Raw genomic sequence first — 23,723 nt, 5'->3', positions numbered from 1 at the left:
ACAGGATATGCTTGTCAAATTCTTTTCTAGTGCCATATTTGTTGTTTTGAAACACTGATGTGAGCATGTAAGTTCAGTTAGACATCATGGCAACACAGCCAGGTGTATGTAGACTAAGAATTAGAATTAGCAAAATTATAAATAATATTTTCATTTATTGCTTGTAGACGGATGTGTGGAGACGAGTCTACAGTGACCAGCGTTAGCTTTACTCCGGACAGTTGCTACCTGGCAACAGGCACCAGTGGGGGAGAAATAAGAGTGTGGGATGCCCGTTATGGCCACTCTGTACCCCTTGCCATGAAGGCCGAGGCTCATGACCTGGGAGTATCATCCCTCCACTTTAGTCCAGCATTTGGCAAAGAAGGTGAGTAAATTGGGCTAAAAATTTAGTAACTTAAAATAAAAATAGAAAATTTAAACATTGATTTTTTTTTTTTAATACCTAGGATGACTTGTGTGATAAATTGAGGCAGTTTTTATGTAAACAAAAATAATTGTTTTTCAGAACATGGCATAATAGGAAAACAATACCTGTTAGCTTCAGGAGGTCAAGATAATGAGCTACACCTGTGGGTTGTGGAGATAGAGAGTCAGGTCCTGGGAGGAGACAGCACACCATCCATTACACTTCACCAGACTTTATGTGGTCATTGTGCACCTATAATGTGTGTCAGATTTAGTGCCACCGGACTAATTTTGGCATCTGCATCTGGAGACAAGACTGTCAGACTCTGGGATCCAGTAAGTTGGCTCAGCATTACCTATGATCAACCTTTCTTTTGCAAGATTTTTGTTACTATTTTTTTTCCTAATTGCAGGAGTTTACTATAAAAAATGTCAATACCACCTCCTTGAAATTATAATATTCTTGCATCACTCCATTTGAATAGCATATGTTGGCAATACTGTAATTACAAAAGCCTGTTCAATCAATTTTACTATTTATTCCTTAAGTATATGTCACTGTGCAATGGGTCCATTGCTTTAGTACTTTCTTCAGTGGGGTGCACAGTCATTTACATATCTGACTATATTTTTTTCTTTTAGCTTTGTTTCAGGGTTTTCTTTCTGGCATTGATTGTTCAAAAATGTACATCTCTTAGTACATCTTCTCTGCAGTTGTTTGGTATAGCCTTAAGTAGGGTCTGACTCTTGAGTTGGGACACTACATTGGTGATGCCTTTTGGGACTCTGTCTATGGCCTAGGCATAGATATTAACTCCATTTACATGTAAAGACTGTACTATTAGGAATATGAGGGGGGGCTATATTCAGTGATCTTGTGGCCAAGTCAGTCTAATGCTTATATAATAAGCCTTATAACAAGTCCACAGTTAGAATGAGGTCCTCATTGTGGATGGAAGCCAAGTGAATCACAATTGTTCTTGCCAATCAGGAATGCTTAAATTTGATTGGCTCAAGTATGGATGCCTAAATTTGATTGGCTCAAGTATGAATGGCAACTGACAAAATGTCCAGACTTTCCCCATGGTTAAGCAGCTAGTGGTGATTCTGCTCCATGTCTCCTTACTCTCGAACTTTCAATTATTATCTCAGATTGATTACTGTATTACGCTATGATAATTTTTCATGAGGATCAGAATACTAATCCAGTTGTAATTAATTCATAGGAAGAGAGAGAATTTAGAATGACATTGCATCTCATTTGCCTACACTACTACTGCCTCCTGAAAGCGAAATGGTGGTTTTGCCTTGTCATTATACATTCCAGGAAAAATTTGTTACATGAAGTCATACTACACAAGGAGGCACCTTAATTATGCCAGTGTTTAAAACAAGTAACTTATTCATGGATGTGTTGACACAAATATATTTTATTCCAAATTTTGTAAGGTAGAAAACATGCAAAAAATCTGTACCATTTTGTCCCATTTGAATTGCACTAGCAGATTTTTTGGTGGTAAAGGAAATGGTTGCACTACATGATATTTATGCCATGTTAAATTTTGAGTAATTCATGCCATACTGGAAAAAATTTCTTGCTGTCAGGAGCTTTACCAAACAAAATTCAAAGGTCTAAATTATCTGTATAAAAGCATTGTTCTGTTTGCAGATGAGGCTAACAGCCCTTGGTGTATTAGAAGGGCACAAGAGATATGTAACTTCGTGTGCCTTTAGTGATGATGGAGCCTTGGTAGCTGCTGGAAGTGGTGATCGTGTTGTCCACGTGTGGCGGGTTGATGCTGCTACAAGTTCACTCGCTCAGATACCCAGGCGGCATGCTGCTGATCATAAAAAACTGCTGGTTAGGTTTCCATCACAGAGGTTTCGAGAAAATATTAAGGTGTGTTGTTACCTCTTCATTGGTGTAGAACAAGTTACAAATAAATTAGGCTACCAGTATATGCTAATAAATGTAGAACTTAATGAAATCCTGGCGTATTTCTTCAAAAATTTTGTACCAAAAATATTAATAGTAATTATACAGAAATTATATAAATAATAATAATTATAAAAGATTATAATAATAATCACAAGAATATACTTATATATGTAGAGAAAAATAATAACTCAAGCCACACATGAAAGTGATTTTTCACCTCATCATCTCTATGCCTTACAGTGACGCACTTTGCCATGTCACAACTTGGTAAGACTAAAACGTCATCACTTCCATTTCATACGTGGGTTGGGTTATTATACATTACCGTATAATATTAGGTACTCTATAACCACTGATACGTATTCATCGTTAATCATTTCTTTCTTTTGTATGTAGTTTCAGAAATATTTTTGACTTTCAGCTAGTGGAGTGGAACTGTGAGGATGTGTGTGGCTGGCTGGTTGAACAAGGCTTAGCAGAATATTCTCACAATTTCCGTTCACATGCTATTGATGGTCGAGAATTGTTGGCAATGACAGATGAAATCCTTGAGCAAAAACTTAGTGTTGGTATGTCTATTTTTTATATTATATACAAAGTATTGTATATAACTAAAGAAAATGACGATACAACATATCAGTACATACAGAACAATACATACATATGTTTGAGTACAGTAGGTCAAAAAAAGTCAAATTTTTCAAGAGTGCTTAGACTACCTTGGTTTTTAAAGTATTAAGCATTTACACACATCAAATTAGTACAGCTTTCAACATGTAAAATTAGTTTTCTATGTGCCATGGTGGTTACCGTCCTCAGCTGGTTGCCTCTCAACGGAGAATGATTCGGGAGCAAGTCACAGGCCAGGTAGAACAATTGGGCATTGTTCCTTAACTGTTCACCCTACACACACACACACACAATCATGAAAAACATGGTACTGAATAGCCTAACCTAATAGCATTCAGTGGTCTGAGGTCTAAATCTCAATAAAGAGCATGTATATAGTATTTATGTAAATTTAGAAGCCGTATTTCATATGTGCCTTTAGTACTGCCTTTCACATGCAAGATTATTACTTGTTTTTATGTGTGAAATTAGTAATGCCCCTTGCACATTGCATTAGTACCATCTAGCACATTACAATGTACAGTAACACTGTATCACCTTGCATGTGTGACATACCACCCAGCACATGCAAAATTAGTATGATTTTTCAAATGGGAAAGTGGTACCCCTTTGCACATGTACAACCATACACATGGCAAATTAGTATCATAGTGCATATTTGAAGTTAGTATTATCATACACATGAAATACTGTATACCCACTTTTCACATGTAGAATTGTGCAAACTAATATATATTGTGAGATGCTGTACAAAGTCTCTAGTGCTAAAGGTTCTAAATGCATTTTATTGTGCTTTGTATTTTGTATATACTGCACCCTCAAAAATCCAGACCTTTATATAATGAATCCCTCTAAATAGCGGACCTAATTTGCCCATTAGATCTTCCCTTAAAATTTTGAATTTGTCAGAAAAAATCAGTATTCCTGAGGGGGCTGTTGTGAAATCTGTATTATTAGGTTAAGTAATTTCTTCCAGATCATATTTTTACTAAATTATATGATCCTCGGGAAATTACCACCTGATTTAAGGACCTTTAGTTTACCATTACATCAGTTTTAATGGCTGAATTTGAGATCAGTAACTAGAACCTATCACACGATATCCCTGTGACAAGCCATCACACAAAGATGTGTGTAGATAACCTTATCCATACTGGAGGATGTGAGTGCCTCTAAGAGGTGCACGTCACTCATAATTCTGCCATGCACAACCCATGCATGAGCATGTCATGCTCCTGGAAAAACGTAAAAATACACGATGACTGCAGGAAGCCTTTTGGCCAATACGAGGCAGCTTCTATTTACATCCACCCAAACTCACTCATACTCATGTCTAAGCTATGGTTCAAACACTCCAGCGATCCCACATCTATTATGTTACCTGGTAATTTACTCCATAAATCAACAAGTAATAAGAGGAGTAGGTTCAATGGCCCTCTAGAGTGCAGATCAATCTCACAAAAGGTCTAACTTCAATGAGTGTTCAAAGTGCACAGCTCTACCAGTGAATTGTCTCACACAGGTGAGGTAAAACCTTTCCTCCCACCTCATATTTTTATTATTGTGTTGCATTGGGATAATGATAGTCTACGTGCTATGCTGCTGTTGTGAAACTTACTCCATTAATTTACTGTAAATTTTTGGTAAACCTTCTCAGTTATAAATGTACAACCATTTGTGAAGCTTTTGATTTAATTTGATTCATATAAAGAATTTACCATTTTCTTGAGGCTACTTTTAGAATTGATATGTTAAAAATGTGATTCACAACAAACTTCTCACTTTGTTACTCGCTTATTTAATGCATGCACCCGCTGAAATCTGGATAAATAACCTTTTTTTTTTTTTTTTTTTTTAAATTGTCTTTATTTGCTATTCTCATGTTTTATTGTATACTGTATACAGTAACAAAAAAAAATTCACTAATTTCATTCAACAGATGCTTTAGGCCATCGCAACAAAATTCTACGACTGATTCGTAAATCTACGCAGGATCTACAGACCAATAAGGAAACTGCTAATACACCTCCTACAGAGTACCTGTGTCCTATTACACAGGAGTTAATAAATGACCCTGTTTTATGTGCAGGTTGGTAGCTGAAATTACAAGAGATGTATTCAAGAAGAAAATAAAAAATGATTGTGTATGATATACAATAGTTCTCTCAGAACACCTGCCCATAATAAATATTGCATCGTCACCATTATAATTTATTTCTATAGTTTGTTTTTACACAATTAACATGCAAAGCATTCTGCCTTGAGAATTGCCTCACCATTTTCAAACAAGTGTTAACTGCATATTTTAGATACTGTAATGGTTATTAGTAGTTGAATATTGTGTTGTGCAAATACTAATAAGATTGTTTTAAATACTTATGGTAATTATCATTATTTTATATTCAGATGGATTCACCTATGAACGGGTGGCAATGGAAGCTTGGCTGGCTAGTGGTAAACGCACAAGTCCAATGACCAATGAGAAGCTCTCTCACCTCACGCTCACTCCTAATCGCACTCTACGGACTTTAATACAGAGGTACAAGGAGGAAAGTATGTGACCTTGCAGGTTATGTATATGCTTGATTGTTGTTCCAGTAAGAATACTAATGTAGCGTACAAGGAATGTTACTGCTGAGACTCTCAGTGATACAATAACAAATATTTGATACACATTATGTCAGTAAGACGGCTTTGTTTTCACAGGTAGAATGACACGAGGGTTTGTAATACAGTATAGAGTTCAGTACTTCATGTGGAAATTTCAGTGAGACTATCAGACTATTACTGGTGTTTGTGGGTTAACTTGAGTTGGACCATCATAATTATACAGTATACAGTGCAACCATAATAGAACAGATCACAATTGAAGGGGAAAAGTCCTTGGTGCAATGGAAAGAATTTAGTACTGGACAAACTTTGGTACAATGGATCACAGTGTATGTTCAGCCATGATGCCTAAATACACTAGACTGACTTGATGAAAATGTACTCTTATTTTCATATTTTTCTCATTGTTTTCACTGTTGTCTTGCATTTACCAGTAAAGAATCATGATAAAAAATACTCGTACTCTTGCTGCACATTGTATAATACATTTTATGATACATTTTCCATGAACACATTCTTGGACTGTCGATATGTCTCTGTCAAGAGTGAAAAGATGTCTCTCAACATCAGTAGTGAGGCTGAAGCCGGGAGGAGGAAGAGGAGGAGGACCTTAATATAGATGAAAAGACTAAATTGACAGAAAATGTGACAGGCAAGAGGAGTTTGGTGTTAAGAGCTAGTACAGTGTACTGTACTAGAGTACAGATATCACATGAGTAAATAAAACAAGATATCATGTGTGTAAATGACAGTTCAGTATTATAGTGTATAATGATCCATATTCTGCACTGTATGCATTACAGTACTGGACTGTGTACTGTACCCACTTTCTGTATTCAGACTTTTTTCTTAAATTAATTTATCTTATAATACTGTACATTATAAATGTTTTGACTATATAATATTTGAGTGTATACAAATCCAAAGAACCTTATTTTATTATTTACTATAAAAAATAAATGAAACAGTTGTAATAAACAGTTGAAAATTGCAAAAATCTTGACATAATGAAAACTTAGTTTTCCGTTGTTGGGAACAGGAAGTCTGTTAGGGTTACTGAAGTCTTTCTAGGCCAACAACTGACCTTTCCCACAATGCAACCCAAAATAGTTGCCTAACTCACGGGTACCTATTTACTTGCCTAAAGTAATGAGTGGCGTCAGGTTCAAGGATATGCGGTAAAACATCTCCTCCTCCTCCTCCTCGGTTCTCTAACTTGGGTTATTTAAGTCGAGTTGACCACTGCACCACAGCTCATTGGTTTGGTCCCGATTAGTACGTTCTTTTGAGGTTGCACTACTGTATATTAAAACAATTTTAAGTGCTGAGCATCATTATTGATAAAATATAAAATAGGAAATTTAGTGTTGACAAAGGAAAGAAAGAAAGCTTCTTTTAATAGCATGTCCAGAAATTGTCACCTGCTTGTTTCATAGTTTTATAATTGGTGATGTGTGTTCGTACACATATACCACTAACACCTTATTCCATTATTTTAGGTGGTGGCCACATGTAGAATCATCGTAAATAATAATATCTTTACTCCATTAACTTGTTAAAATGTAGGCTTCTTTAATGAATGGTAACTAATTATGTTGAAAAAATAGTTTCTTGATAAAATTAGAATAATCATATATTGCATATTCACTCCTGAATAGAGCATTGCATGTTTTAACAAAAATATATCTGGGGACCAATGCATGGAAATAATTTTTTTTACTTGTAAGGTTGTTTAAAGTGTCGATACACATTAGTTAATTTATTTTAGCGTTTTATCTGTTATTGCAAGTCTAGCTGTTCTTTAAAAGGCCAGACATACTGTCATGCTGTAATGTACATAGCACTTCTTTCTTCTTATGTTGCTCTGGTTGTTCTTTCCTGTCTCCGGGCCACAACTTTCTTTATTCCTGCTTGGCAGAACCACTACACATTTACTCAAAAGGATATCTTTTGAGTACTTTTTCTTCCCTTAAATGTTTTCAGTTGCAGTTGCCATGTGTATTTGTTGTCTAACCATGAAAATATGAGCTTGCATTATTTTGTTTTCCATTTGTTAAATTATTTGCTTTTCATTAGGGTTATCTGAGCTAGACATGACATCTGGACATGAATGATTGGTTCATTTGGCTGTGGTTCATTTGGCTGTGGTTCATTTGGCTGTGGTTCATTTGACTGTGGTTCATTTGACTGTGGTTCATTTGACTGTACTAAACTACTAAATTATGAGTTACTTATCCACCCAAACATTCTTAATTATCATTTATGATGGTAACATTATTCGCCAGTACATGCATGGAAACTTTATTCTCTCTTGAGATTTTTTGTACATAATTAACCTATATTATGTTGTGTATAAAAGATGTATATAAACAGTATATTGATATTTATATGTAAATATATAGTACAGTATAGTGATATGTATACTGTATATACATATATAGTATATTGATATATTTATATAAATATATAGTACTGTATATAGATGTAAATATAAATGTGTGTGTGTGTATTTACCAAAGAGTTATTACAGAATGAGAACTAAGCTTATTGTGTCCCGTCTTCCCAGTACTCTGTCATATGACATTAAAATTACTGTCAGTTTTAGCTCCACCACCTCACTTGTTCCAACAGTCTACCACTCTGTTTACAAAAGTTAACTTTCTAATGTTTTTTATTAGCTTTGTTTCCTTTGTTTGAACCTGTGTTCTCTTGTTCTTGAAGTTAAAGTTTTCAAATGTTCTTGTATGTCAATTTTGTCAGTTCCTGTTACTATTTTGTACGTAGTGACCATATCACTTCTTTTTCTTGTATCTTCTAGCTTTGGTATATTTAACACCTCTAACCTCTCCTCGTAGCTCTTGTTTTTGACTTCCAAAAGTCATTTAGTTGCACCTTTTCCAGTTTATTGAAATGGTCACCATACAACTGCTGCATATTCCAAATTTGGTCTCACAAAGGTCATGAACAATTTCTTTAATATTTCACCATCTATGTTGGGGATTGAGACAGCCAGCAACTTTTGTCGTGTCACAGGCAGCCATCCTGTCAGGAGTTTCTTGGGAGTGGTTTGATGGGTGGGTGTTGGTAGCAGGTGAGTGTGTGTCAGGAGTGAGAGGGTTGGTATGTGGGTGTAGGATTTATGGGAGTGGTGTTTATGGGAATATGATAAAGTTAAGAGTGACTGCTTCACAAGGCTTCAGTGAGCCACAAACTTGCATGATTTGAACAAGACCAGATCTTGTGTAGGGTGGGATAGGATCAGAGTTGGTGACTGCTGGAGAGTGGGAGATGGTTACTTATGTGATGAATTACAAATGGCCTACTCAAGATTCGGTACACAATGGCTCCCACAGAATACAGTACGTCTGAGTTGTAGACGGTTGGAACAAGTTAGGTGAGAAGCTGGTGAAGGTCAAAACCATCAGTAGTTCGAAAGCATTATACACGTACAACAGAATGCTGGAAAGACGGAACACCACCAACATTGCTCGTGGTGTCCCGGTGTCCCATCCTGTAACTACACTTAGGTAATTACATGTATTTTCATTTAATTATTCATATAATTAGAGCTCTTAAAAAATAGCCAACATTGACAAGCATGATAACTCCATCATTCAAGGTAATAAACATGCTGAGTTTTTTGTCCCCCAAAAATATTAATATGATAATTTTTGGTGTCTGGGATTGCATCCCCCATTTCTAGCATTGCACCTGTGGGATGTCTCACTTCATGTAACTGTTTGAAAATGTAACCCTTTTGTAGTGGATGGGGGGGACGCCCTGTTAAATAAGTTTACTCCCTAAAGTTTGCATAAAGTAGTTTGGGGTGAAGAATATTAGAATAATAATTATATAATCCTTGAATGTAAATACTTTACTGTACATTGTATATATGGAGCACTGTACTAGGTATAGACTGTCTTGTCCACAATGGAAATTTGTTGGAGATTTGGTGCTGATGGCCTATCTACAATGGGAGTATTATTAAGGGCCATTAAGTGAATTTCAGTGCTGAACATAGTTTAGAACTAAGGCCTGTGTATATAATGTATATCATGGAATGGGGAAGCCCTCTCCATATGCATACACTGCATATACATTGCCAGTGTATATGCAGTGTAACATCTTAAAAATATGGCTGCTTATAACTTGTAACAAAAACAGGGATGTTAATCTCGTCAGCAATGTTTGTTTTATAACGGTACACTTTCAAGCATGGTGTTATCGCGTCACAAGCAATGTGCAGTATCTTTACTCAAGGAATATTTTCCTTTTAAGACATCAGATAATAATGTCCAATAAACTAGTTTTCTTCTCATTGTCTTGACACATAAGAGGTACTCGACCACATGGGCAGTATTTAAGCAGCATGGTTGGTGGCATCGGCTGACCCATGGAGAAGGATGGGTTCTTGGTCTCCAGTAAGTGTGTGGTAAGTCTGCATGCTAATGCTTTCTTTGTAGTGAATGAATCTGTTCTAGAAATATAGCGTTTGGAAGGTAACAACCTGGGGAAACAAATTATTCTATTAATAATATACCTAGAAGGGATTAATGGAGGAATACCAGTCTTTCTATTTTTGAGTGATGAAAGACAAATTGGTATTTGCTACTTTATGGTTTCTTGCTTTTATATTTCTGATTACTATACATCATCTAAAAGAGTTAATTTTACATTGCAACCATAAACAAGCTCTTCTATGCTTTAAGGAATTTATATACAATATATTTTATTTATTTAAGAATTCTGAGAAAATTCTGCATGTGGCCTCCCACTTAGAGCAAGGAAGTTTCCAAGTGGAATAAGGTAAAAGGTTGAATATATTTTAGTATAAACATTTCATGACAAAACTTGTAATAATGCATTCACCTGTACTTCATTTTTATTATATTGTACATATCAAACCCCAGAGACAACCTAAAAATCTGGTATTGAGCCGATATATTTTGTCCGTCATATTGAGCTTGAATGACATGATCACGTGCCGTGCCTGAGATTTGCCATCGGTTAATGTTCGACATTTTTTGTTTCCAAATCTGTGACAAAAAAAGGCATGTGGTAGTAATGTGACACCTCCACAGAACACTGCACTGTGGTGTGGTCTGTGACAAGTCCAAGTTAATTTGTATATTGAGATGCGTGTTGTGCAATAAAGGAAGGGTGGGTGGTAATAGGTCATTTAGGTTCACATCACCTCACTAAATTTAATCAAATAGAATGTGCCTTATGATGGTCTCCTTTTGTGAATCACAAGCTATGTATTTAACCCCTGGGTATTGGTCACATTGGTATTGAATTGTGTGTTTGGCCAATCACACTAAACCCTGGTATAAGGCAACCCATTATACTGGGAATACTTCTACCTTATGAAAGTAGAATGTTATATAAATGTGTTGCTGTGCTAACTGTGTTTGGTCTACTATAGGTTAACAAAACATTACATTTATAAAGCTTTACTTAAAAAGCTTTATCCAGATGCACTGACACATGTACTGTGTGTGTGTGTGATGCTTTGGCATAAATTGATAATTGTAATGTTGTAAAATTCCTCACTGCCAATTTTCCTACTTTCATGGGATGGGAAGTTGCCAGCTTAGAAGACAATAGAGAGAAAATAGGTTAAGATCAAAATTATCCAGCAGCCACTCCCTACCCATTTACCACGTCTTTTACGCAAAATATTGCAGCATCATTTATGACCCGCACGACCACACATTGCCACACTTCTTCATACAACCCAGTGTAAAATACTTCCATTGAGTTGCCATTTAAAAGAAAGTCGAACATTCACTCTCCTAACATACTGATTACATTCAGCCTTATTCGCTATCATTTCTTGTGTACTGGTCACACTTAACCCTGATTTCTCATATCTACTTGGTATTCCTCTCACTATACTATACCTTTAAACTCATTAGAGTAACTCGAACCCTTAGTTTGGATGATTCTCTCGGCTGTCATACACCACTATGCACAATTCTTAATGCACTAAACAATAGTTTTATGATCTTTTCAAATAATATTTACAATTTTGGAAAGTATGCAATTGTTTACTTTGGATATACAGAATTTCATATTAACACTTTCGCGCTATCTGGACGCGCCGGCGCGTCCCGTTTCGTCTAACGCTAACGCATAGTGGACATAAAGTTGAGTCCTCTTTTAAAATATTTGTATAAAATTCAATTTTTATCCGATTTACTTTGGGTTTGTTTCAAACTGCGCGCTATGAGGCTCTCTTTCTCACCACTAGGCTGCATGGTACAATAAGTTCATGAAAGGTGTGGATAACTTCGATCAAATGGTATTTTGTCCCAAACGGGTTGCAGGTGGGTGACTTTAGCCGTTTATACTGGTAATGCTTCCCCCATATCATGTATTATATGCATATGTCTGTTTAGGGAATTTTATTCCGATCAATATACAACCAAAAATAACTGTGTGCAACAAGTATAAACTTGACAAACATAACAAAAGTAAAAACATTTCGTGTGTGTTTGACGCTCACTGATATGTTCCAGCGTTGTTTTATATTTGGCGCTATTCTAACTTACGCTTTGTTGATATTTTTTACCTATGGGCACATAGAACATTCTATTGCGAACACTTTGACACAAAAATGAATGACGTACATAGAAAATTAATGTCATGAGAGTGAAATAAGTATAAACTTTCAAAGCGCCGTGCGTCGTCCCGTCACCGATACCGGGTAACAATTTCACCACTTCCCACACTCTTGCGGGCGGGCCGCATCATTATTCTACGCTTATATTCATATCACCGTGTTGGGAATTTCATTGCGAGTCCATTGATACCAAAATTAACGCTGTAGAATAAGTGTGGAGGTGATTACAATCCCAAGAGTAAAAACATTTTGTTGCTGATGGGCGCTCACGGCGAGTCATCTTCGTAGTTATTTATTTGGTGCTGGTATCCCTATACGTTTCGTGACTTTTTTTACTGATGTTCTTCTAGAGAATTTTATTGCGAACACGTTGGTACCAAAATGAAATACGTAGCATGAGAACTAAGGTCAGAAGAGTAAAAAGAGTATACACATTTTTGTTTTTACGCTTAAGCGATAAAAACGCCGCGCGCACATTCGGTTGGCTGAGTGACCTTCGCGGAAAGTGCGAAAGTGTTAATGAAATTCAAATTTTATCATATCCAATCCTGAAATTTGGATTGAATAGTTTGCCCGTAATTTTAAGTTTTATCTTAAAAGATTCAAGGATATTTATAAATTTTTATGGTAAACTAAAAACAAAAAATCAGAAATGGTCTCAAAATGAATTACTTTGCATAAAAATGATTGTGTGCATTCTTACCACATGCTCCAACAGTCTTCTAATTAATGATTATGTAATAACAAGGTTAATATCTTCATTAGGTAATAATAGCAAGAGAGATGTCAAATTTTGATAATTACTGTATAAGAGTTCCAGTTTGCAGTACACAATTCCCTTAAGTTTCAGAAGTAACTTCATGTGGCATTAGTTGCCTTGACTTTGGGTGAACCATGTTAGTTATGTGAGTCTTCATCCAGTGGTCTACCACTAATCATCTACTCATTTAATATGACTATACCATCTTGTTAACTTGTCATTCTTACAGTTTACTAACTTTTGTAATGCACATCTTTCTATGGTGTTTTGATCCCTATCATCACTAAAACTTGGAAATGCATCATAGATTGTACGTTGACCAAACCACATACTTGAAAGTGAAGGGACGACGACATTTCAGTCCGTTCAGGACCGTTCTCAAGTCGATTGTGAATCGACTTGAGAATGGTCCAGGACGGACCGAAACGTCGTCGTCCCTTCACTTTCTAGTGTGTGGATCGGTCAACATATTTCAGTCACATTATTGTGACTCCTCATCTGCATGGATTGTACCTTTTCACAGCTTTTAACTCTGGAATTTTCATCCTGGTGCCACATGAGTGTGTTGTATTGGTAGGTAAGGATAGGCACTACTACACACAGCCCTTTAGCTTCTAAAACACAGACCCTTCATCTCTCACAGTAAGGTGACACGTGTGATTCCCCTCTGAGTATTTTTGATCACCATCATCACTGTACTGTACTCTACTCTGTACTCTAGTAAAATTTTCCACTAGAGCCAATAGTTTATACGTGCAATAATCATTAAATGATTGTATGTCGATTCCTCCACATTGAACTGGGACCGAAGTACATAACAGAAACAGGTCTGTCAGATGTCAGGCTGGAGGGATGTAGCAAACATGTCTCCCCCACAAGGCTTGGTGGTTGTTTTTGATCTATGTGAATGATGTATGTGAGCAAGTGGAACCTTACATAACAATGTCTTCAGATGATTCTGAAAGACACTGAATTAAAATATTTAATTCGATGATTAATGAGGAAAGTATAAAGTGAGGGGGACTTGTTCAGGAAGTCAGGAAGACCTTGACAAGCTCCAGTAGACAAATGGCTATTATAAATTCATCCCTAACAAGTGTCGGGTAATGAAAATGGGAGAAGGTAAAAGAATTTATGCAGATTTCTGCTGCACTTCATTACGAGAAGAATGCCATCTACAGGAATCGATAGGAAACAAAAAACTTCAAGTGCAGTGTGTGTTTTTCACTAGTATGACGGCCTTTTAAGTGGAAACAGGCCATGTTGACATCAGTCGAAGTTGGAAATGCAAATAATTAAGAAACAAAGAAATATTTGTATGGGTGGGCATTAAGTAAAAAGTCATGGAAACCACCTCCATCCCCAGCTTTAAGATGAAATACAGTATATAACTCAAACATAGGGATTTAAAAGCATAGATGGTGAGGCACATTATTACCACCCATACATGCATGTGGAAGAAGGAAGTTGGACCAAGAAAGAAGATGAAGAGCACTAGAATACAGCTTACCTGCAGGATGTTCAGTGGGAGAACAAAATGGAAGAAAATTCAGTGAATGAAATGATAAAATTTGTAACCCAAGTGCACAGAAGCAACGAAACGGTTTATACCTCTCGGGAGGAAAATAGAAGAAAAATAAAGGCACGGAAAAAGTATCGGGACATTGGTACAGAGGCAAATGAGGAGGCACTTAAGGGGCCTGAATTGCATTCTTTCTAATGGATAACATTCAAAAACATCTTTTGTTTATGAAACTTTATTTACAAAATCTAATTTATAGGATGAACCTTCGGCTCAGGTTTCAGCATTGTAACCTAAATGGATATGGAAAAAAAATACAAAACAATGGTAACACTTCAAAAGAATAACCGATTTTAAAAATAATCTAACTAGTAGAATAAAGTCTAAGGTAACAATCTGAAAAAGGATATGACATAAAAATATTTATTTGCTGAAAATTATATTTATTGAATGAAACCCTATCATTTTGCTTGACAACTGCACTTTTGTAAATTTAATTCAAATATTAAAATTTGCCATTTCCAAATTGTAGTTTTATATATGTCATACTATATGTAAAATTTGTGAAAATTGGTTCACAAGTAACAACACTAGGAATTTTTAAAGCCATACAATCATACTTTTGAACCACCAGTGAATGAGGTAGATATTGTTGAATTTCCTTCCAACTTCACATGATTATTGGTGGAACTACATCCTCAAATGTAGGCAAGTTCCACAGAAATTGCTTGTCAAACAATGGAGAAAAAATTACAGAACCCAAAATAGAGACAATGAAGATGCATTATTTGTATAAAATTAAATATGAATATATTATTAGTATATTAATATACAGTACTAAGCTTATTTGATATACAATATACAGTAATGATAAATTACAACACTAGAGAACTTTGCTCATTATAATATCTGTAGTGTCTTGCAGGTGATGTTCACTTATGTCTCCTGATATTCCTTTTAGTGCATCACCAATGTCATGTGATGTTCCTGCTATGCACTGGTAGTGTGTGGAGTTGAAGACTCTGAAGATGGTGTCACTCACCGACTCTTGTTGTGTACAGCTACACTTTCTTGTATATGATGCTTTCACTTGATGTTTATTGTTTCAAGGAGAAAAGCACCTTAAATGTGGGAGGAATAAAGCATGATTTAGAATATATCACTGTTAAAAGACCAAGTACAGAACTGTTGTCCAACAACCCATGAGTGCCTCAACATGTTGAGTTGCCAGCGAGCATAAAACAAATACTGTATTCACATTAAATAATTATTTACATAAACATGAGAGGTTATAGAGCATGTGAACCACATGAGCTGCCTAGGGCAGCCAGTTCATGCAGTCAGCACAAGAGTTATAGAAAAAGTGCATAATATACTGTAATATACATCATAAAGGTATATATTTTGCACCAAAGTGTTGGTGCAACCACATTTTTGCTGATGTTGGTGATTTGGGCCAGAAATAAGTACACCAGAATTGGGGCAGAACAGCACCAGTTTGAAAACATTGTGACATAAATAAGGGTGAAACCTAAGCTGTTGCATAGCTATATACACTATGAAGGAAAACACGAGACCATGTGATCAGACTGTGGACAAGGAGGAACCCTCTTGGAGAATGAAAAAGGCCTAAGAAATGAAACCAGATTGGTGTCAAGGTGAAGTAGCAGAACTGCCACAAACATTAGACAGATGAAGTTACTCTTAGAAGTGGCAAAAAATACAGCTGAAGGAATTGGGTGTAGCAAAAGCAGTAGGGCCAGGTCTAGAATCTGTACACAAGAACCTAAACAAGGAGATAAATGTCTATATGCATTGCCCAATGCCCATGTGAGACCATTACTGGACCTGCATCTCATCGAGCCCCAAAAAATGCTTGAAAATGTAGGTTAACCAGATTAGTACCAGAATTGAGAGGGTTCAATTATAAGAAATTAACTTCAGAACCTTGAAGAAAAAAGGAGAGATGATCATTATATACAAGACATCAATGAAAATAGACAATGTGGATAAGGGTAGCCTATTTAAATTGAAAGGAGGTAGGACAAGAGGACATCGACAGAAGCTGGAGACACGAAGTCATACAGATGTATGGAAAATCTATGCACAACTTTAAGAAAAAAATATGATGGAGATTTTTGTCAGTTGTAATTAGTATGTCAAGTATAAATGGGTACCAGGAGGGGCATACCAGGACCTAGATTTCACTTCCATAGTCACTGATGGGTAGGCACCACCATCCTATACTACTTGTACTATACTGTATTCATTACACCATCTGTCATCATTTTCAACCCTATTCATATCAGATATGCTGTCCCAAGGACACATCTTTTATATTGCCCTCACATTTAGAACATCAGGCTTTGTAATGGTTTGTTTACAAACCATTTCTGTGCTAGAGCAGGGAAAGCACATTTTTACTATTTGTTTTTAATCAAGAAGTGATGACAGGTTTTCTTTCTTCACATATAAAAAATGGTTGAACATGACCTTTAACAACAACAGGTGAAATGTTTGTTGAAGAATTCTGTGCATGTGTTTGGCAGTCACAACTGATACAGATATGATTTACTTACAGTAGATAGTGAATGAAAGTACAGTATTGGAAAATATAACGAGGGATAGCTTACTCTTCTTGGTCTGTCTGTATAAGGTGTCATCACCCATCCTAATTAAGAAATCACACACATGCTACACATGTTGCCAAAGCTCAGCTTCTACCCAGAAGGGAAAACTTATTACAATAGATATGCAAGGTTAGTGGGGACAACGTGTTATATACACTCATTTGTTTGGCCCCTTAGCTGCTCATATATTGACTCGAGTTGATGTAAAGCAATATTTGTTTAAAATATGATCAAAGGCAAAACAAAATATTGCTCTAAAACGGGTGAAAAAAAGCTTTGAGAATATAGTAGCAATATTCAGTATGGCACAGGTGTACATTGAGCCATAGGGTTCATTTTAAAAGAACTCGTTTTGAATGTTAACAAAAATGTTAAAATTCAATTTTATGTACTTAAGCATTTTATTTGTTTTTATGTGCTGTTGTGTATAGATTTTCTCATTAATATGAAGCATATTTTATATATGTATTATAATTATATATAATATACACAAATTAATGCTTAAACCCTTTGCACTAGTGTGGTGCCGAGGGTCAAACGGCGCTGCACTACCGCTGTCTATGGAGTCGGATAATAAGCAGCAATGGTAGTGGTGGTGTGATTAACAGATGCTGTACAGTTTGATCATTGCTACAGTATTGTATGAACACCACAGGTGGTTGCATGCTATCATGTGCAAAGGCCAATACAAAGCATTAATGATTTATTTAAGACATCTTGGTGTAGAAATGTATTGAGCTATGCTGTATAATTTTCTTTTAATTGTTGATCCTGTACATTCTATGCAACATCTCATACATATTTAATATATTGTAGGCCTTCATCAGAAAGTGGGCAAGATAATTATACCTCAGGCAATTTAATGACTCAAAATACAGTATCTAATTTTTCAGTATCACCCATAAGATTCCTTCAACATATCCATGTGCTGTTTTTACAAATGGCATCCTTACTTATGTTGTAGATGTTAATTGTGACAATTTATTGAAAGGTTATAAGTAAATCCTAATATTTGGAAGATAATACTTAAGGTGCATTTGATGGTATTTATTTATTATGGTTTATATATCTATCACCAACATTACATTTTTATAAGATTTGAAATGATGAATCATTCAGTACAGGAATACAAAAAAATCCCTTGTAACACTTCCAAACTACTGAATTCTGCAATGATTTCATGTAAGATTAATCTAAAGTTTTAGTTCAACATTGGTCATGATCCTCATACTAAATCAAGGTTAAGGTGATCAAATCTGCACAGTTCACCCCCAGATCTTCTAGATTTTTGACACTTCACACAATGTTCACAATTTTATAAACAGTTACTGAAGATAGTAATGTTATTTTAAATATTTGTACTTTTAAGAGACGTAAACATGCACTCTTAAAATATTTAGTGTGATATAATTCAGAAAAGCTGTTAGAAGAAATGAATCAAGTTAACATGCTTGTGAATACTGGTACTCCAAAGACATTTGTGGTTTACTATGTCTTCAGTATATGAAGATGGATAATCATATCTTGGCATCAGATGGGGTTTGATTGCAAGTTAGCTTTTTTATAAAGTTTACCATAGATGCTTCACAAAGTAGCAATTTGCAAATAATTAGTAAATGGTAGAGAATCACTGAATTATAATTGTATTACAAAGCAGTTCTTGATGGTGTGCATGCTTAATAATGCAACATCATCTGCTTCAATACTTATATTTTTGTTCTACATATAGACCTGTTACCTCGTTAGGTGGAGAGATAAAGTATGAAAGTGGTAAATCTAGTCGATAAGAATGAATAAATATGGTGTAGCAATATTTGCTCAAGCCTCATATGTTGGACTGTGTTGTATATTTTCAACCTGTCCTTAATACCATTAGCAGCCATATCCCCCCCTCCCTTCCCTCTGTTTATAAGCAAAAAAAATTGATTCCTCTACTTCATGTGGTCAGAGTACACCTGCTTATATGCATAACTGTGTACTTTAAATAACTGACTACAAAACCAAAACATTTACCTAGGACTAATAATTTGCAAACCATAAGTCAGTTATGTTTGAGAAAATATGTTTTTATAACAATGCAGAAAACTGACAATGTGCTCCTTTGGGGATGACCATGGCTTGAGGATGGGTTGAAACAAGAGGCTTTATGTTAATAGCTCTACCTAGATATGTAATACATTTTGCACTTTTCATACATGACAAACATGTTTATGATTTTTTAATAAATACACATTCACCAAGTGTAATTTTTCCACCAAATATATTTAGCATTGAAATTTCCTTTAGTGCATATAATACAGTAAACACCATTAGTATACAATATTCGTCAAACGTATTCTGTGCCCTGCCTTCTTTACGATACTTATAGTAAAGAAGAATTGTCTCGTGTGCAAAATATTTGGGTCAGAGGTATGTGCCAGATACATAAAATTGTGCCCATTTCAAAAGGTCATCCCAGGAAGACTTCAAGGTCTGTAAATGTTCACTGGAGAGTACCCCTTGCTCTAATGCAAGGGATACTCTCCAATGTACATTTTAAAATGTTTACAGACCTTGAAGCCTTCCAGGGATGACCTTCGAAACAAGCACAATACTTCCTACTCTTGAGTTTGTTGGTTGGTGTGGCCAAGTCATTTCCTTCATTTGAAGTCATGCATCCTTTAAAGCAATTTCATTGCTTAGTTCCTTGGTAGGTGCCATAAGAACAATATAATACCAACAATGAGAAAATCGGTAGGAGCTTTGAGGAGAATTCGAACCTGCTCACTTAGTACTCCCAAACTAGCGCACTAGACCACTACACCATGACACAAAAAGCAATGCAACCTGGGATTCAGCAGAATCCAATAGGAATCCTGAGGCTCCCAATCAGAGCCCAAACCCCTGGTTTGGGCTTTGGTCAGGAGCCTTAGGACTCTTAGTGGATTCAGCCAAATCCCAGGTTGCATTGCTGTGTGTGTCATGGTTGAGGATGCCAGCTTGAGTGTACCAAGTGAGCAGGTTCGAATCCTCCTCCAGGCTCGTACTGATTTTCTTATTGATACATGATGGTAATGTGATTTCACTGTGCAACCAACAACACTTAACTGCAATCATGGGAAAGTGCCAGAGTAAGATGCATAACACAACTGCTCACTATGGATGCCTGGGAGACACTAAGCGCCTCAGCTGTGTGGCTCAGGGAACAAGCGACACAGTAATATCATATATTTTAGATGGAAGTAGTCTTGTGTGAAATACCCAGTGCATGCTACCTTGAGCAAGTTGGGGCATACTTTTGACAAGAACTGTAAGCAATTATCAAAAGGAGGAAGACTATGTAGCACCATCAAAGTCGCAAAAGGTGTTAAATATCACTAAGGATGCCAATATGAGAATAAAAGTGTATGAGGTGGCCTATGTTCTGAAATGCCTTTTCCTGGAAAATGTTTTCTTTGCACTTGTGTTCTGTTGCCCTCTTCACGGATGGATCTAAGTCTGATGGCAGTATTGGATACTCTGTTGTCTTTCCAGACCAAACCTATATGGGCTGCCTGCCTCTGGAGGCTAACATCTTCATGACTGAACAGTAAGCTATCTCGTATGCCCTTTGTCGATTGCCTTTCTGCCCATAGTGGTTGATTCTCGTAGTGCTCTCGTAGCTTTGGAATCATTTAACCCTATATATCCTGTGATAGTAGAAATCCTGTATTGGCTGTTTCTCATCTCTAGCAGATTTAAGCAGGTCGAGTTTCCTATTTCATGAAAAGGCATTTCCTTTTCAGATTTTTACCCATTCATTCATTCTTTGCTCCATACCCATTGGTCTTGCAAAACCTCACAAGTGTGAACCACCAAGGAGCTTAGGATGGAACGATATGAGGAGAGACGTCAACAAAAATTGAAAGGGAGGATTGAAAACAAGATATCCAAACAGAAAACAGGGTGGTGAAAGGGAACAGGGGCCCTCATCAGGGCCCTCATCAGGGGGCCCTTTAGCTGTTGTCCCTAGAGGGACAACAGCTAAAGCATGTCAAAAACGAGAATGAGGATGTTGCAGAGACCTCGCGAGGTAACAATCTCGACAATCCTGCAGTGGCAAGACGTCCAATTCAATGTAAAAGCTTTGGATAGGAGAGAACGAAAGACAATGGGTACTGTAAGCTTTCAGAGGTTTATAGCCAAACTATAAATACTATGACAACACTAGGGAATCAAATCCTTGAGAAAGTTGGGTACCAAATACACTTTGGTATCAGATGAGAGAATATTCTCCATATATTGCCTCTCCCTCTTTATGTAAACTTATTTTTTTAATGTATGCCCTCATAATATTAGGCTGTGCTGGTCAAGTACACTACAAACTCTTATCTGAACTCCGAGTCCAGCCATTTAAAACTCTCAATCAAATCTGGTACCAAATTCTTGCTATGGCTACATTTAAACATGGTTGGTGTCTTGTATATTACATTATTAAACAACTATTCATTGGATAATTTTCAACTTTCTGTACTCTTTAAATATAAACTTTACAGTAATATAGAAGCATTAGCAAATTACTATCTCTGGATGACATTTCTAAATACTATACAGTACAATACATCCTTGTGACATTAAATGGACACAATTTGTTCCAAGTAACAATTTCTATACAACATGCACAATAACACCTTTGCTTCCAATAAATATGTATACAGCTGCATTAATTCAAATTCATATTTTGATTAAAGAAAAATCTAACAAAGAGGGTAACAGTTCTAAAGAAATATCCCAAAGCCTTACAGAAGCACTAAGAGAACTGGTGAATCAAAATATGATCATTATACAGATATTTACATCCATTTTTGTATAGTGTATTTATAAGTCGATAAAATTAACTGTCGAATACAAGAAGATATACGTATTTATAAATTAGTGGTACCACCACTGGTACTAGTGAGAGCCCCTTCGGCTTTGAGAAAAGCATTCCCTGAGTGCCGTATTTTCTTGAGGTTCCCACATTTACACTTTTATATTGCCTTCAACTACCCTTTGTTATATATTACTATAAGAGACATTATACAAAAATTATATACACCTTTCATACAAGTCATATAATTTAATCTCGGACATGACTAATAATGCTCAATGTATTCATGGAAATATATACCCATCCAAACTGGTATAACCCTGATAAGTTTGTGGGTGAGAGGGAAAATATATAGCTGTTATACCAAGGATAGATGAAAATATAAAATGTTTGATATATTGCATCCAAGACCCAACCTAACGAAGCATGAAATACATGAGCACAAAACAAATACACAGAATAAATTCAAAACTACATTGTACTCGAAGAAAATTTAAATCTTACTTTCAACACAGGGACTACATTAAAATTTCTTCTCTAGCAAGAAACAAGCCTTTATCTTATATTGTTAATGTGTAAATTAAGGAAGAAGTGACTAGATTAATATTTTGTATCAAGAACATAAATCTTTACCATATATTACTACAAAGAAATATATTTGTGCAATAAATAAAGTATGAAAGTCTTCCCAATTATTGAAAGAATGATCCACCAATGTGATAATATAAGGAATTTTAACTACAGTACTAATACTCAAGTTTTAAAGATTGTTTTATTGTGAAATAATTAAACTATCTTAAAACATGCAAACTACTTGAACTATACTCATATATACTCATACATGATTAAATAAGATTAATGGGCAATGTTGACCAACCTCACTAATGTTTAAAAGATAGTTCTGTATAGTCATCATGTAAGGTGACAGTACGAAGAGCATCCTCATCATGGATTTCAAGCAGTGCTCTTGTTCCATCATTGAACGTAAAGGACAGACCTCCATCTATGACCAGGGAAGCATCAAAGCACCTTGATTTTACATCTATAGATTTAGCAAATCCTCGAGGCTTGATGCACTTGCGGTACTTGGGTGATGAAACCAGTTGGTCACGAATAGTATATACCATCCTGGCCACCTCTGAAATGAGCCACAAGACAATCATATTAAACATAATTTTATTTGATGCCATGGGACATATTTCAAATGCTGCTTAAGAAAAAATTAAAAACTCAAACTAAATTAGTTTGATTATGATGGTACTCTTAATGCAATGTGAAGCTATAAGGGTTTTTAATTAAACATTTAACTACAGTATTCAAATTAATTTGAAAAATGTCTACAAAATATATTTGTTATAAACTGTAATTAGTAAAACAGAAAATGATATATAATGAACCATTTTCTATGTACCATTGGAATATTACTCATTTAAAAATATGCTTAGCTTAAAAATATTTCATATTCTCAATATAATTTAACAAGTAAAAATTGCAGATGTACATATATTCAGATTTTTGTAGCATAAACATAATAGTAATGGAGGAAACAAAAACCTATCTAAAAAAAACTTCATACATCTACACATGATAAACTCTGACAACACTAATTTTTGTAAAACTAAATATTGCACTAAAAATAAATGAGTATTTTACTGCACTACGTTGTGGTCAGCTTACGGAAGTCACCTTGATGACCACTGATGTAAAAGGAGGCTGTGAATGTGCACACAAACAATACCTAGCCCTCTTACTGGCTGTGAGTGCACACACA

At 35.7% G+C, this 23,723-nt stretch overlaps 2 protein-coding genes across 4 annotated transcripts in view; one reads left to right on the top strand and one right to left on the bottom strand.

Moving 5' to 3' along the window:
* LOC123775096 (WD repeat, SAM and U-box domain-containing protein 1) overlaps nucleotides 1-12,345 on the top strand; it is a 30,046-nt gene extending 17,701 nt beyond the window's left edge. Inside the window, exons 6-12 of one of the 2 annotated variants that reach the window (XM_069319267.1) lie at nucleotides 168-367; nucleotides 509-744; nucleotides 2,078-2,308; nucleotides 2,769-2,916; nucleotides 4,917-5,066; nucleotides 5,384-5,530; nucleotides 9,923-12,345. In XM_069319267.1, coding sequence (XP_069175368.1) covers nucleotides 168-367; nucleotides 509-744; nucleotides 2,078-2,308; nucleotides 2,769-2,916; nucleotides 4,917-5,066; nucleotides 5,384-5,530; nucleotides 9,923-9,951 — 1,141 coding nt within the window. In that variant the 3' untranslated portion in view covers nucleotides 9,952-12,345. Of the gene's footprint in view, nucleotides 1-167; nucleotides 368-508; nucleotides 745-2,077; nucleotides 2,309-2,768; nucleotides 2,917-4,916; nucleotides 5,067-5,383; nucleotides 5,965-9,922 lie in introns of those variants that run through there. The other variant, XM_045769957.2, reaches the window with a different exon arrangement.
* A 2,368-nt stretch (nucleotides 12,346-14,713) lies between these two features.
* The window catches only part of Nadk2 (NAD kinase 2, mitochondrial), a 28,691-nt gene continuing 19,681 nt past the window's right edge, over nucleotides 14,714-23,723 (bottom strand). The window contains exons 8-9 of one of the 2 annotated variants that reach the window (XM_045769958.2): nucleotides 22,830-23,090; nucleotides 14,714-15,615 (exon numbers count right to left, since the gene is read on the bottom strand). In XM_045769958.2, coding sequence (XP_045625914.1) covers nucleotides 22,834-23,090 — 257 coding nt within the window. In that variant the 3' untranslated portion in view covers nucleotides 14,714-15,615; nucleotides 22,830-22,833. Of the gene's footprint in view, nucleotides 23,091-23,723 lie in introns of both variants that reach the window. The other variant, XM_069319268.1, reaches the window with a different exon arrangement.

This window comes from Procambarus clarkii, chromosome 92, assembly GCF_040958095.1.
Source record: "Procambarus clarkii isolate CNS0578487 chromosome 92, FALCON_Pclarkii_2.0, whole genome shotgun sequence".
NCBI classification, from domain to species: Eukaryota; Metazoa; Arthropoda; class Malacostraca; order Decapoda; family Cambaridae; genus Procambarus; species Procambarus clarkii.
This window is presented reverse-complemented; position numbering and strand designations above follow the sequence as displayed.